The 13843-nt window shown below is 32.7% G+C and overlaps 1 protein-coding gene across 1 annotated transcript in view; it reads right to left on the reverse strand.

Annotated features, from left to right (window-relative positions):
* Positions 1-288: 288 nt before the first annotated feature.
* Positions 289-13843, reverse strand: part of LOC132935725 (uncharacterized) — a 69962-nt gene continuing 56407 nt past the window's right edge. The window contains exons 12-15 of the mRNA XM_061002340.1: positions 12486-12908; positions 9947-10205; positions 6705-7057; positions 289-4172 (exon numbers count right to left, since the gene is read on the reverse strand). Of these exons, the coding sequence (XP_060858323.1) occupies positions 3679-4172; positions 6705-7057; positions 9947-10205; positions 12486-12908 (1529 nt within the window). The 3' untranslated portion in view covers positions 289-3678. The remainder of the gene's footprint in view (positions 4173-6704; positions 7058-9946; positions 10206-12485; positions 12909-13843) is intronic.

A 13843-nucleotide genomic window follows, 5' to 3' on the forward strand; every position in this document is an offset into this window, starting at 1 on the left:
TTACAGAGATCCACTTGAAACCTATTGTACAGCAGAGTGACCATAGACGCAACTAGACCTCTAAAACGCGGGGTGCTATAATATTTCATATTTTAAAAATATACAATTTATGGTATTTCAATATAATAATAATATAGTTAGACCTAAAAAACAAGGGGTGCTAAATTAGAACTTGGGGGGTGCTAAAAACCCTTTTACATCCCCCTAGTTGCGCCAATGAGAGTGACACCCACTTGCCCGTTTTTTTTTTTTTTTTGATCTTAATAATAAATACAAATATACGCAATATTTTATTAGTTATAATATTGTTTTAATAAATAATAATATTATGATTTAATACAGTTTACTAACACTACGGTTTCGGTATACATAAAAATGTCGTTATCTCTAGTAGTATAGTATAATTGTGTAACAATAACCTTAACGCATCAATATTAATAAACTATGTCTAAATAATTACAATATTAGCCAACATTATGTTTCGCAATATAAGTCGCTGTTCAATATAATATAGTAGGACCTATGTCAAAGTATTAACATTTTTTACACAATCGTATATTCGTATGTCGTATGCACACGTCGTATATGTATTGGAGTTGTACACACTTTTAGCAGCTTACGTACAAATAGAATTTTCGAAAATTGTTTGCAAATATTAAGAAATTATGATAGGTAGTAAAATGCTTTTAATATCTGTTTCATAAGTATAGCTGCACATCGTGTATAGGTACCTACATATACATGGGACATTATCATTCTGAAACACGTTGTAAGTGATGTTTCATTATAGTTTTAGAATTTAATATAATACTGTATAGTACTGTTTATAGACTTAAATACATTTTTCTATTTCTTACATACGATTTTTAAAAGAAATATCTATTTTAAAGACCTTAACAGTGAACTGGTATGTATAGTTAGTATACTATAGAATATTAGTATAACAACAAATTGTTTAACTTAAGATTCTTAATATAATAGATTTATATATATTTGATTATGAAGTAGGGGACATATCAATATTTTTAAATTTTTATTAGTTGGTTGGTATAGCTAAAAACAATATTCCGAAATATGCAAAAATTCTATTTACTATCTGGTGTAAGTTTATTTTTTATTTTTATTTATTTAATACTTAACTTTAAATCAATTAAAATTGACCAATTGACTGATTTAATTAACTACTTGAATTTTGTCAGACATTATATTGATATATTATATAACATAAAGAGCAATAACCGATTTAAATATATACAATTTTTTTAGTACTGGTCTATTAAAAATGAATTTAATTCACTATGATTGAAATAAAATTAATAAAATAACTGTGGAACACTCAATATTACAAATTTAACATTCAATATTTTAACATGGACACACACACACATAATATTTTTGTATAATATTACTTAATATATTATATTTATCTATAGTAAAACTAATTACTTACTATAAAGTTTACAAATAAAACGTTTTAACAATATTTGTTAAAAAAAAATAACAATATGACTAATTTCCAATGTTTAATAGACATGGGAAGAATTGGTAACCACAATAATAAATTGTTATTTTATTACGAAAAGTATAGTAGATAAATTGCGCAATTTTCTTGGGGGTTGAACAAATTTATGAAACGTGAAAGTTTCTACACTCGTCTTCAGCTTACTTTTAATAGATTTTTTTAATTTATCGCAAGATGTTTACATCACATTTCATTGATACATTGTCATCATTACTCAAACCTAACTTGAGGGGTTAGGGGTATACCCTAATAAGTTACGATTGCAAATAATTAAGGGGATTGCATGTCTCATATTTTTCGTACGTTTTAGACCAATAGGTAAGCGATGGTAAATTACACATACTACTTCTGAATGTCCGATTTTAATTTTTAATATATTATGCATGAATTTATTGGCAAAATAACTAGGCTTTTTAGGAAATCGATTTACAATTTTTAATTTTAAAGAACTATAAAATTTTTTTTAAAAAATCTCATGAATCAATTGCATTACATTTGTATTTATATTGGGCTTTATATCAAAAAAGTGGTTCCTAAAAAGCATAGTCTAGGAGCATACGAGTTCAACCCTTCTTTCGAAATTACAATCAAACTTCAGGAAGTATGTTTAATTTACTACCGCTTTTGGTAGTTTTTATAGGTGATGCATATATATTTCGTTGTTCTTGATTTATTGACATGTGCGTGTACGTGCGAGAGTGGCACACGGTGGATTCCAAACGTATCTACGTACATTAATGATCATTTACTTAGCACACAACCACACTGCGTAACGTGTATAAGACATCGAATTGCCTATACGCCCTTATCAAATCACCGCCTTCAATCCCCTTAACGAGAAACGATAATAGTTCTTGCTAAAATCAAAAAGAAATATAACCGTCAACAGATGATACGTCATATTATTAAACATTTTAAATGGACAATATAATTAATAGAAAATAGATAACTACAATATATTATATTTCATTTATTAGGAGCAGTGGTTGCAGTTGGTAAGTTTTTAGTAATGTTGACAAAAAAAAATGCATGATATAAATTAATATTGAAAAAATTATTATTTGCTAATCAATTGGTTTTTTTATAATACTTGGAGGACTTTGTTGTGTGCGAAGAGGGCGCAGAGCCTCCCAAATTGCACTTGGTTATATGAAGTTTCAATGTGTTAATTGGTTAGAATTATTATAGAAAATATTCTACTTATACCAGCCATTTCAGGAATATTTGACAACATATTACCTATTGGCTATTGTTTTTTTTTATTATTGATTAATACATTATTGTTATTGTTTATTTATATTTTAATGAATGGTTAATGCCTACATAATGGTTATATGATAACAATTATACTACAGTGAAACCTCGACAACGCAAATCGGTTGGACGCTAAAAAAAAATTCGAGTTATAGAAAAATTGTGCGTACTTATTGAAATGCAGGGGCGAAGATATTCCTTCGAGTTATTGAAAATTCGCCTTGTATAGATGTTCGAGTTATCGAGGATTCACTGTATTACGTTATAGTAAATTTAATTAAATGACGGTTATTAATTTTTATGTTTCCACTAGAATAAAAACTAATTGAATATAATCCTTGGATTACTATAATATGCGTATATATATTATTGTTATTGTAAAAAAAAACTCGAAAAATGATTAGAGAGCTCGAAAAGGAAGAGGCAAACGTCCGACAAATCGTCGGTCTTGTACCTATGTATACTATATAGCAGGCATTCCTGACGAACGACGATCGTAGTTTTTTTTTTAACATTCAACTATTATAATATTGTGTATTGTTTCACTAGTGGGTTGAAATGATCGACGGTATACCTATAATAATATGTGATCCGCTGTTTTCGGCTCGGACCGGATTCGGCGATTGGGCGAAACAAATGTGTGTTTAGCGTATATACATCCACAGTATTACGATAATATTATTATTATAGTGTACACACACAATGTTATTACCATAGGCTAATAATAATAATAATAATAATAATAAATATTACTATTATTATTACTGCGTACATAATATTATATAAAATATATTATAATGTGCGTATACTATAGTGAACAAGGTAACAAGGTTATATGGGCGGTATATAATATAATGATAGGTATACTTATTAATATTATGATATATTGAACAGGCTGTCGTTTATACGCAACTCTCGGGGCCGGGAATGCCACGGTTCACGATCGACACCAGAAACTGTTTGCCGTAGTTTTGTTGGATCATTATGTCGGGCGCTGGATCGCCGGGATCCGCGGGATCGCGATCCCGGTCCGACCCGGTAAGACTCGGGTAGACGTTTCGCTGATGCTGTTGCTGCTGCTGCTGCTGCTGCTGCTGCGTTCGCCGTGATAGCAGCGAATATTTTTCACCGGTCTTGTCACCGCCGCCGCACGTCGCCCGTTCGTTGGACGCTATCGCTGCGGTTTCCGCCATCGCCGGCGATCTCCCGCCGTCCCGACGCCGTCTCCACAACAGAAACGCCGCCGCGATGACTATCGCTGACGTGGCCGCTACCGAAGCGAACACTATCACGCTGGTCGCTGTGGTGTTTTTGCCGCGGCCATTCGACGCATTGCTCCGTCGATCGCCGTCGTCGTCGTCGTCGTCGCCACCGCCGCTCAACATTATCCACCATTCTGTGCGGACGTAATAATATTATGTGATATTATTATAATCTGTTATTAATTAAAATAACAAATTTCTGGGTTGTGCATCGCTTAATTTGTACCTGTTTCTGGTATAGTATCATTAATCTAGTAGCTAGGTAGGTACCTGCAGAGAAGGATTTGGCTATACATTCAGCCTTTATGAAAAAATATGCCCTCCTGGTAAATTTAGTTTTAAAAAAAAGTATGTTTGGGTTTAACTAATTAATTAATTAGTACACTAGCTAGTTCTTTGATTAATGTTTTTAAGATACTTGCTAGGTACTTTATTGATTATCTCATACCTTCGTCTGAGTTAATATTGAAAAGTAGATCTTTTTTGATGGACATTAACACAAAGTTCATATACAAATATCGAAATATGATAACTATAGGGTTCGGATTTGAAGGCAAATGCCTTTCTTTTATTAATCATAATAGAAAAATAATTTTTATACAAAAATGTGTTTCATTTAATTTATTAGACGATGGAACCTTTTTTTTTTGCCTTTTTTTGCCTTTTTGCCTTTTTTTTACCTTTTGTACTTATAAATGCCTATTTTGTGTTTAATTTTTCAGTTGATTTATAATTTTATACACAGCTTGCGTATATCGCTACAAATGGGTTTTATTATTCGCAATATTTATCGATATCGTCTTATCGAGTATTTGGTATTTACTGAAGACAGCCTATCAAAGTACATGGTAGTCAATTTTTTTTTTAATACCAACTAGTTTATTTTGCATGCAGTTTTAATTTTTAATTTGTATTTTTCTCAAAATGTGTGCAATTGAAAGTGTTTAAAAAATGTTCACTTTTTTTATTTTGTAGTATATTTATGAATTGCCTTTTTATATAAATTAAATGCCTTTATTTTCCTTTTTTTACATTTTAAATGCTTTTTTTATTGATTATATTGCCTTTAAATCCGAACCCTAATGATAACAAATATTGTGATTCGTGAAATATTATTAATCTATAAGAATTTTATAATTTTAAAATGCCCACTGAGCGAGATATAAGACTTCCATTCAACCACAAGTAGTTCTACCCATCCTACGCATATGACATAATATGCGTCCTACTTCTATATAGTTACTTTTTGTTTCAATAACTCCATTATTCTAGACTTATATTTTATCGTATGTAAATTGTCATTTTTGACAGTTATTATTTTTTGTTATTATAGATAGTCACGTCTTTTGATTTATGTATTTTTTAGATAAGTTATAAGTACTATATCTATACCTATTATTTTTATATAAAATGTATTGTAAAATACTACTATATAGTGCATGATAGTTATTCATCTAATAGGTATAAGATATTATAATGTACCTATAGTTGATATTTTTAGCAGAAGAAAAGAGTTATATTGTCCAATATGGCTCTATATTTTATACTAGTATACTACTCAACTACTGATTAAACCTTTAAAAGTAGTTTTTAGATTCTGAGAGGAATAAGGAAAAATTTTTTAAAAAAAAGTCACACAAATGTTTTGTTGATTACTCATTGTTCTCGTAACATTAGCAACGCCAACAAAATATTCATATGACATAATATTTCACATACCTAGTATTATATATAGATTCCCATTTAATTTCTCTATTCGCTAGTTAAAAACTATAATATAAATAAGAACAATATAGTCTAGTACCCTGATTGTCCAGGAATAATTAATACTATCCCTCTTATATTATATTATCTCATTTAGCAGTACCATCACATGTCCATATATCACTGATTACTATCCATTCCCCCTCCCAAATAATTTACCAATAATAAATCTATACATATAAAGATTGTACATATATTATCCATATCACCATATCAGTCATCGAAGTTTCGTTGAATTGTAAAATAAATAATATATCAAGTTAGTGGACATTAGTTGTAGTTGTACTATCTCGTACCGGTATCACATATTATTTGCCTACGCATAATATATTATAAATATTTTAATGACAAATTAGAAATCACGTGTAAAAATGACGTTCAAGTTCAAAGTCTGATAATTAAAAAAAAAATGTGTTGCGATCAGGGACTGGAACCTTACCGAAAAGAACCGGTTTTGAAACCGGAACCCTTTGAATATTGGGAACCAAAATCTCACCAAAACCCTTATTTAAATTATTTTAAATACCGAAACCTTACCGGAACCGATACTTTTACTTAAAAAATATTTTCATATAAGTATAAAACCAAAACAGGTAATCAATTTTTTATTTTTTAAAAACCTAAAAGAAACTGAAATTTTTGTTTTTCTGAGAACTGAACAGGAACCGGAACCGTAAAAATCACTAAGGTTCCAGTCCCTGGTTGCAATATTTAATGAATTATGACTTGAATAGGAGGGGGGGAAAAAGGACATAACATATTTGGCTCGACTATAAAATCTCCCTCCCACTCCCATTACGCATGTCATTATGCTTGTTGTTAATTATATACTCGTGGACAATATGTGCACGACACAAATAATAATTATTGTCATTGGTGAACTGAAACGAAGAAAAACGTACCGGTGGACGATGTGCCGGCCGGACCGGCGGCCCTCGTACTGCTCTCGTATGCCGACTCGCCGCGCCACCACCACGGGTGCCTCAACAACATCACGTTGTCGCTACCGAAATACGTGTGCGGGCCACGGCCCATGCGGTTGGCCGCGTACGCCGACAGGGTCAAATGTTTTCGACTGTCGTCCGGGCCGTTTCTCAGCCGCAGGTTCTTGCGGTTCACGCGGTACTCGATCGAACCGCCGCCCGCCATCGACGCGGCCGCGGTGCCCGTCACGTTGTCCGCGAGCCATTCGCCTCGATATTTATTATTGCGTCGAACGTCGTCGTCGTTGTCGTCCGCCGTCGCGTAGGATGATCTGTAAGACAGAGCAAGTTGCCACGCGGCACTTATAATTTGGAAAACGGACGATGTCACGCATAATAATATCATGTTATATACTATACGATAATAATATGTTACGGTCAAAGATAACAATATGACCATGATCGGGAAACGAATTCATTGGCTGGGAAATATCGTCGTCAATACCCAAAATTAGCTAACTTCTATGCAGGGAGATTATATTTTGTTTCGACCTTTAACGGCGCTAACGACGTCAATTTCACGGGGTTGTTGGACTGAGATGACATAAATATGAAAGCGCATTTATGTTGTTAGCTCAGGGGTGAAATTTTAATGAAAAAACAACGGGCGCTGAAGCCGTATTATTTTTTCAGTAAGGGAAGGCTTATGGTCATGGCTTATAATTTATATAATGACAACTTTGTTTCCCTCTCCCTCTCGCAGACTCTTGTACACCTGTCTATACTCGCATCTAAACCTCTCTACAGTTTTAAGAAATTCGATAATAACCAATCAAACTTATTTAGGTGGCTATGTACTTTTAAAATATTAACATAAACTACAGAACAGGCTAGGTTCATAAAGGTAACACACGTAAACAGACATTTTAATATTTTTGTTTTGAGTATAGGTGTACCATAAAACGCTATTTAAATCAAAACTAATGTGACTCTACAGGTGTCCGCGTAGTTGCTTTCCCTACACTGACTTTGTCCGATCGATACGGATAATGTGCTATAATATTTTGAGAACCAATTTCAAATATTTTAACGAGCCATGATTGCAAATTTCAAAATCTGTTTTGCAAAATATTGACACATTTTTTATTAGATCAGACATAGTCGGTGGAGGGGGGGTATACCTCATGGACATACTCTACAGTACCTATTCATTATCAAAAATATTAATATTTAGTATTGCAGTTATTGACGGGGATGTAGCTACGACACGGCAATACCCTCAGGCATTCTGCTTTTTATGTAAGGTCCTATCTATATATTATATTATATTCGGTTAGGTGCGGGCCGATATGTAATTCGTGTGGCGTCTGGATTTCGAGTCGTTGTAAAAACGGTACTTGGGCTTTAGTCTTTAGACACATATAGAAACACGATTCTACACACAGGTCGGTCGTTTCTATATATTATTATTATCACGATGTGCCGATGTCCGGGCAGAGTTATCGTTATGCGTACCCATAATATATAGGTATAGGTACACTGGTTGAAATGCCAGCGACTCAATTGTGTGAGTATGTGGCCGTCGACATACTATCGCAACTAGAGAACAAGTATCTACTGAATATTTTTTTCTCAAACTTTATGTTTTATACTTGCAATATGGGTACCTATAATATAGGTGAATTGGTTTTATAACATAACATAGAATCGATGGCAGGCACGCATAGGTTGCGCGTATACGACTATAATAAATATTCTATTGTTTTGTATACGTCGAAATTCGATTTGTATAATTTTATAGTCGCAAAAATACTATGCGCGTTTACTATAATATAAATATATAATACGATAATATGCTATTCCGTATACCTATAGGCCAACGCGGTGTTAAGATGTCACTATATATCAGGCGAATAACACGTGTGCTTTGGCCTTTGAGTAATTTTGGGATTCTGTATCCAACATTAACAATCGATTTCTTTGCACTTTTTTTGTGAGGGGGAAGTCGCACCCCGATAGTTTCAAATTTTCGATACTATGGAACTACGCGTTTTCAATCCGTTGTTGACCTTCAAATTAACTATTTTAATTTTTCAAAATAATTCTTCACAAACTTTGTCTTTTAATTCTCAATTACATTTTCAGTATACTATAAGTATGCGTATCAACGTGTTTTTTACATTCCGAATGGATGTATTATTCGTTTGTTATTAACTTATCATTATTGATAATTTGTTATCGCGATTTATGGTTATTTTGGTCGTACATATTTTCCATTTTACCATATTTATTGATGGTTAATCACCATTATAATTAATATAGTGACAATATTTCAACAGTGTAATCAAAATATATGGTTAAGAATGATAAGAATAGGATAAGAAGGAAGAAGCTAATTACATTGACATTGATTTAAATCATAATAAATTTATTTGAAAAAAGGTAGGTACGAATAAACGTCGGTACTATTGAATACCTAGATTTCCGGTTAAATGATTATAATACGTATGCTCTGTTTAAACAAGTCTATTATGTACCAACAACCACCAAGGCTTCAATGGATATAAATGTGTACGGAATTGCTTTAGTTTTTATAATTTGTTTGGGAAGTTAATCAACACGATAATTTTTTTTTTAATTATTTGCTTGGTTGCAAGCATGTATGTTTGGCCTTTAAAGCATTTGCACACTACGGTAAACAAAAAAAACAGAAACGGTGTCAATATTTAACTGTACGATTTATATATTATTGCTCGCACTCCGCGAACAATATATGTATTGGCAATGCTTACGGAACAGCAGTAGGACGACGACCGGTCAGAACAAACAATCGTTCATCGCTGTTATATGTAATATTTTATTTTACATGGATTTGATTAACACTTTAACACTAATAAAATCTGCCGTTTGAATGTTTGATCGGCCGCTCCACTTTGACCGTGACATATTATGTATACAGGGTATAACAGAAACAATACTGACGGATGCAATTAGCTAACGTTATTGTAATAACTTTTACACAAATACATTTGTTTTTATTTTTAATTATTATGATAATATTGTATTATTGATTTAATATTTTTAATTTAATAACAAATACGTTATCACCCACACATTCGAGTATTAATTACATACATATTGTCCGATATTTTTGTTACATCCTCTACAAGTATTCTAGGTAAGTTATTGTATTTTGTAATATTTGTTATTTAATCACTAACCCGTGAAACGTCGTGGTCAAATCGTTGCTCTCGTAAATCTCCAACGAGTAAGTCACCGGCCTAACTCCGCCGTCGTTGTCTAAAGTACAACTTATTGTTGCAAAGTCTTTGTCTTCCACGCCGTCGTGGACGGGTGAAGTGCGTCGCTGATGATGATGTTGTTGATGGTGGTAACGGTGATGTCTACTTCCGGTGCCGGCGTGGCGTTCTTGATCTTTGGGCAATCGAATCGCGCAGCCAGTCAACGGACCCGGAGGAGCTGAGCATACAGACAGACAAACGAGAATAATTACTATATATTTTATATTTTTGACGAGAGCTCGTTTAAGATGTGTTTTTTTCATGCTCGTAAGTGCTGTGTGCTATTCACTAAATACGACATAATATGAACCAACCGTCGAAGTTAAAAATGCGCGCAATGGGCGTTTCAAAAACAACTATATGTACCTATCGACAGTACGTATGCTATACATGTTATTATAATACTTATATTTTTTTCAATGTGACAGCGTCAATTGTTTTAGTCAAATATATATTTTGGACGGAAGAGAAAATAAAAAAATTAACTAGATGTTGGTCGAATAATATACATTTGATGTCATCGTGTTTCAAACGTTTTTATCGTGATGGGTGCACTGTATCATTTAAACTGCGTTATTATTATTACTGTTTAGCATTAGCCGGAATAACATATTATAACAGTGTAGTTTCTATAACTTTACTTTGATTAAATAACATTGTAACAATAATATTGTAATTATTCAAATAAAAAATTATGCCAAGTTTAGTAAGTTCATGTAAGAAAGCGCACGGAAAATTAAATGTTACGGCTACAGTGATTTTAGATATAGTAGTTACAACTATATTGTAATTGTTGAACTATTGTTTTTTAGCACTTCGTTAAAAAAAACAAAATTCAAACAGCAATTAATATGGGTATATACAATTCTATGCATGATGTAATTATCAACTATCGAGCCCTATATACAAATCACAACATGTCTTGTCGTGTTTGACCCAACAATAACATTGTTTTATTAATTAATAGTTTTTGAAAATTAGGTACTGCTAATCAACTGAATCATATATTTTGTCATAGTTATAAAGTATTTTTTGTTTAACCTAAGATTTTAAATATAACTAAAATGTTTGTTTTGTCACTGCATTAAAATTTAAGGTATTTTATAATGAGTGATTGTCGATTGATGCATAAAATATCGTGTTTTTAAATTCTTATAAATATTCAACTACCTATAGGTAGTACGATTGGTGTAGCCAGGATTTTGAAATGGGGGGTGTAAGTATGAATTAAACCAAGTTCTTACAGTTTTTCCATATTATATTTTATATACATTTATTAGGGAGAAAAATGTCAAGGGGGGGTGGGGTTAAACACCCAACCTTTCTGACTACGCCACTGGGTATATATGTTTTTAAGTAAATGCAATTAATATGTATATATATATATATATGAAGACATAAGACAAACACAACATATACGCGTTAGGGTTGTAAACCATCACCAAGGTTTCACATGTTCAGTTATAGTTTTTTGGTGCTAATCAAGTGAGTACTTTATAGTACTTTACTCATGTTATACATTTCAACTAGACTTCAAATGTCCAGGGTCTGTGAGTTATGATAGTACCTCTAAATCACAGTCAGACATTTCATTGATATATTTTTTTTTATTTGTAAGGAGTAGCAATATCCAAAGTAAAGTCACCCGCACCCCAATTATTATTCACATAGTTCAAATCATACATTCTATTTTAAGGGTAAGGGACATTTTTGGGAGGCTATCCCCGGAAGCCCCTCTCCTAATCCCTCTACAACATTTACACGAAAGTGAGAATTATTTACTATTAAGTATACAAACATATATTATAATATTATAATGGCATATTAGGGAGCGTCGTAGTTATAAATGATGAATAATAATATGATATTAAGATAAATGTTTATTATCGTTCACGTACTGGTACGACGACGACTAGTTTAGTAAAGTAATACAATCGTCACTCGTCAGTCTGCATTTGACATCTGTGACTTTGTGTGCCGGGCAAGTCGTCTGTGCTCAGGAGGAAATATGATAAAATATCATTTTTATATTTTTATATGCCGATACATTTTAATGTGTCGAGTAGAAGTTTGTGAAAGTGAATCAATATAGAAGCCGTAGAAAAATAAACCAAAACGTGTGGGTATATTTTTAGATAAAATGGTTGAAAGGACTAAGGAGATAACCTCTGTTCGTCGTATGGTTACAAAAGCAGTGAGTCGGCGAGACAGATACATTTTATCATACCAACGTAATTATGTTGAGTTATGTTTATTATTAAACATGAAGGAATTCTATTGCTTTAAATAAACACCTATTTGAATAAACATTAAACATTGTTCAACAAAAAAAAGATACCTACATTGTTTTTTCATTTAAATAAAAAATACAGAAACAGGAAATATCACTTGTAGTCATTTAAGAATTCACTTAAATCGATTTTTGTGTAATCATGCTCAGCTTTGACGGTATACTTACATGCCGGTATTATGTGATACAAACAAGGGTTCTGCTGACGGCCGACGGCGTTGGTGGCCCGACAGCTGACCGTGTCTAGCACGATGGGTTTCTTGACGTGCGGCGCTCTGTCCACGTACTGGACCACGTCCGGAACACCGACGGTCGTGGCCGGAAGTACAAGCTCGCCGACGGCCGTGTCGTTCCGCTGGTTGGGCAGCGCGGTGGTGACGTAGCTGCCGGTGGCCACCACGCTCGGTGATTGTTGCTGGTGCAGCTCACCGGTGGCCGCGGCCGCAGCGCCCGGCCACACGAGCCACTCGAATTGCACACGGTCGTCGGCCGGGTCTGCTCTTACACGGCACACGATGCGGACGTGGTTTTCGTTGGCTTCCACGCCCACCAATTGCAGTTGATTGCCGTCGTCCGCGCAAACGGGAGCGTCTGCGATGAATTAACATTAATAATATTAGTACTTAACTATAGTAATTAGTAATTACCAATAAGTATTAAGTACTTAATTATTCAATCTCGTGTATATATATATATCCAGCGTTAAATGTATAATATTAGGTATTCATAATTTTGGCTATTTTACGTCCAAGGTTTTTAGAAAGCTAAGATAATTTATCAAGTGACCAAAATCCAAAATGTTTGATTTGTACTTTATATCTGTATGTATATCTGGAGATTTAAATCAAACACGTTAAAAAGGTCACATTAAAAACTGATATTGTACATAATTCATATTCGCGTTCCAAGGTAATTTTTTAATATTTTTATAGTTCGCTTGTTGATCATTGTCAGGTTTTTGTCAAATGGCTAAAATTGTTATTTAATTTTTAATTTTCAATAAATCATAGCAATTTAAATAAAAATGTAATTTAATTAGTTAAATTAAAATTAAAACAACTGGCGTATAGAATACAAATTTCAACATTTAGGCTTTTTACAAGATGAACACTTTCTGAAAAACATTTTAAATCGATTTGAAATGGTTTCAGAAAGTGAATTATACAAATATGACGGTATCTGATGCAAATCTCAAGATATACATATACGAATTCAACATTTTGACTGTAAGGTCTAAAAAAGTATATATCAAATCCGTTATAAAATGGCTTCAGAAAGTGACAAAGTGGTTTAAGGGTTTTTTCCATATTATGAAACTTCATCGCTGTAATGCTGCCGTTCCTTTAGAGCTAAGATAAACTTTATTTTTATAGTTTTTAAACTTAACTAGTTATAGTTAAAATTCTAATTTTCTTAATATCTTAACTAGTTAAAGAATCCATTGTAACAACTTAGATTTTTTCAGTTAATTTTTAATTAATCCACTAAGTTAAAACTTAAAATTATGTTTGTACATAAAACTATAA

The sequence above is a fragment of the Metopolophium dirhodum genome, chromosome 1 (assembly GCF_019925205.1).
Source record: "Metopolophium dirhodum isolate CAU chromosome 1, ASM1992520v1, whole genome shotgun sequence".
NCBI classification, from domain to species: domain Eukaryota; kingdom Metazoa; phylum Arthropoda; class Insecta; order Hemiptera; family Aphididae; genus Metopolophium; species Metopolophium dirhodum.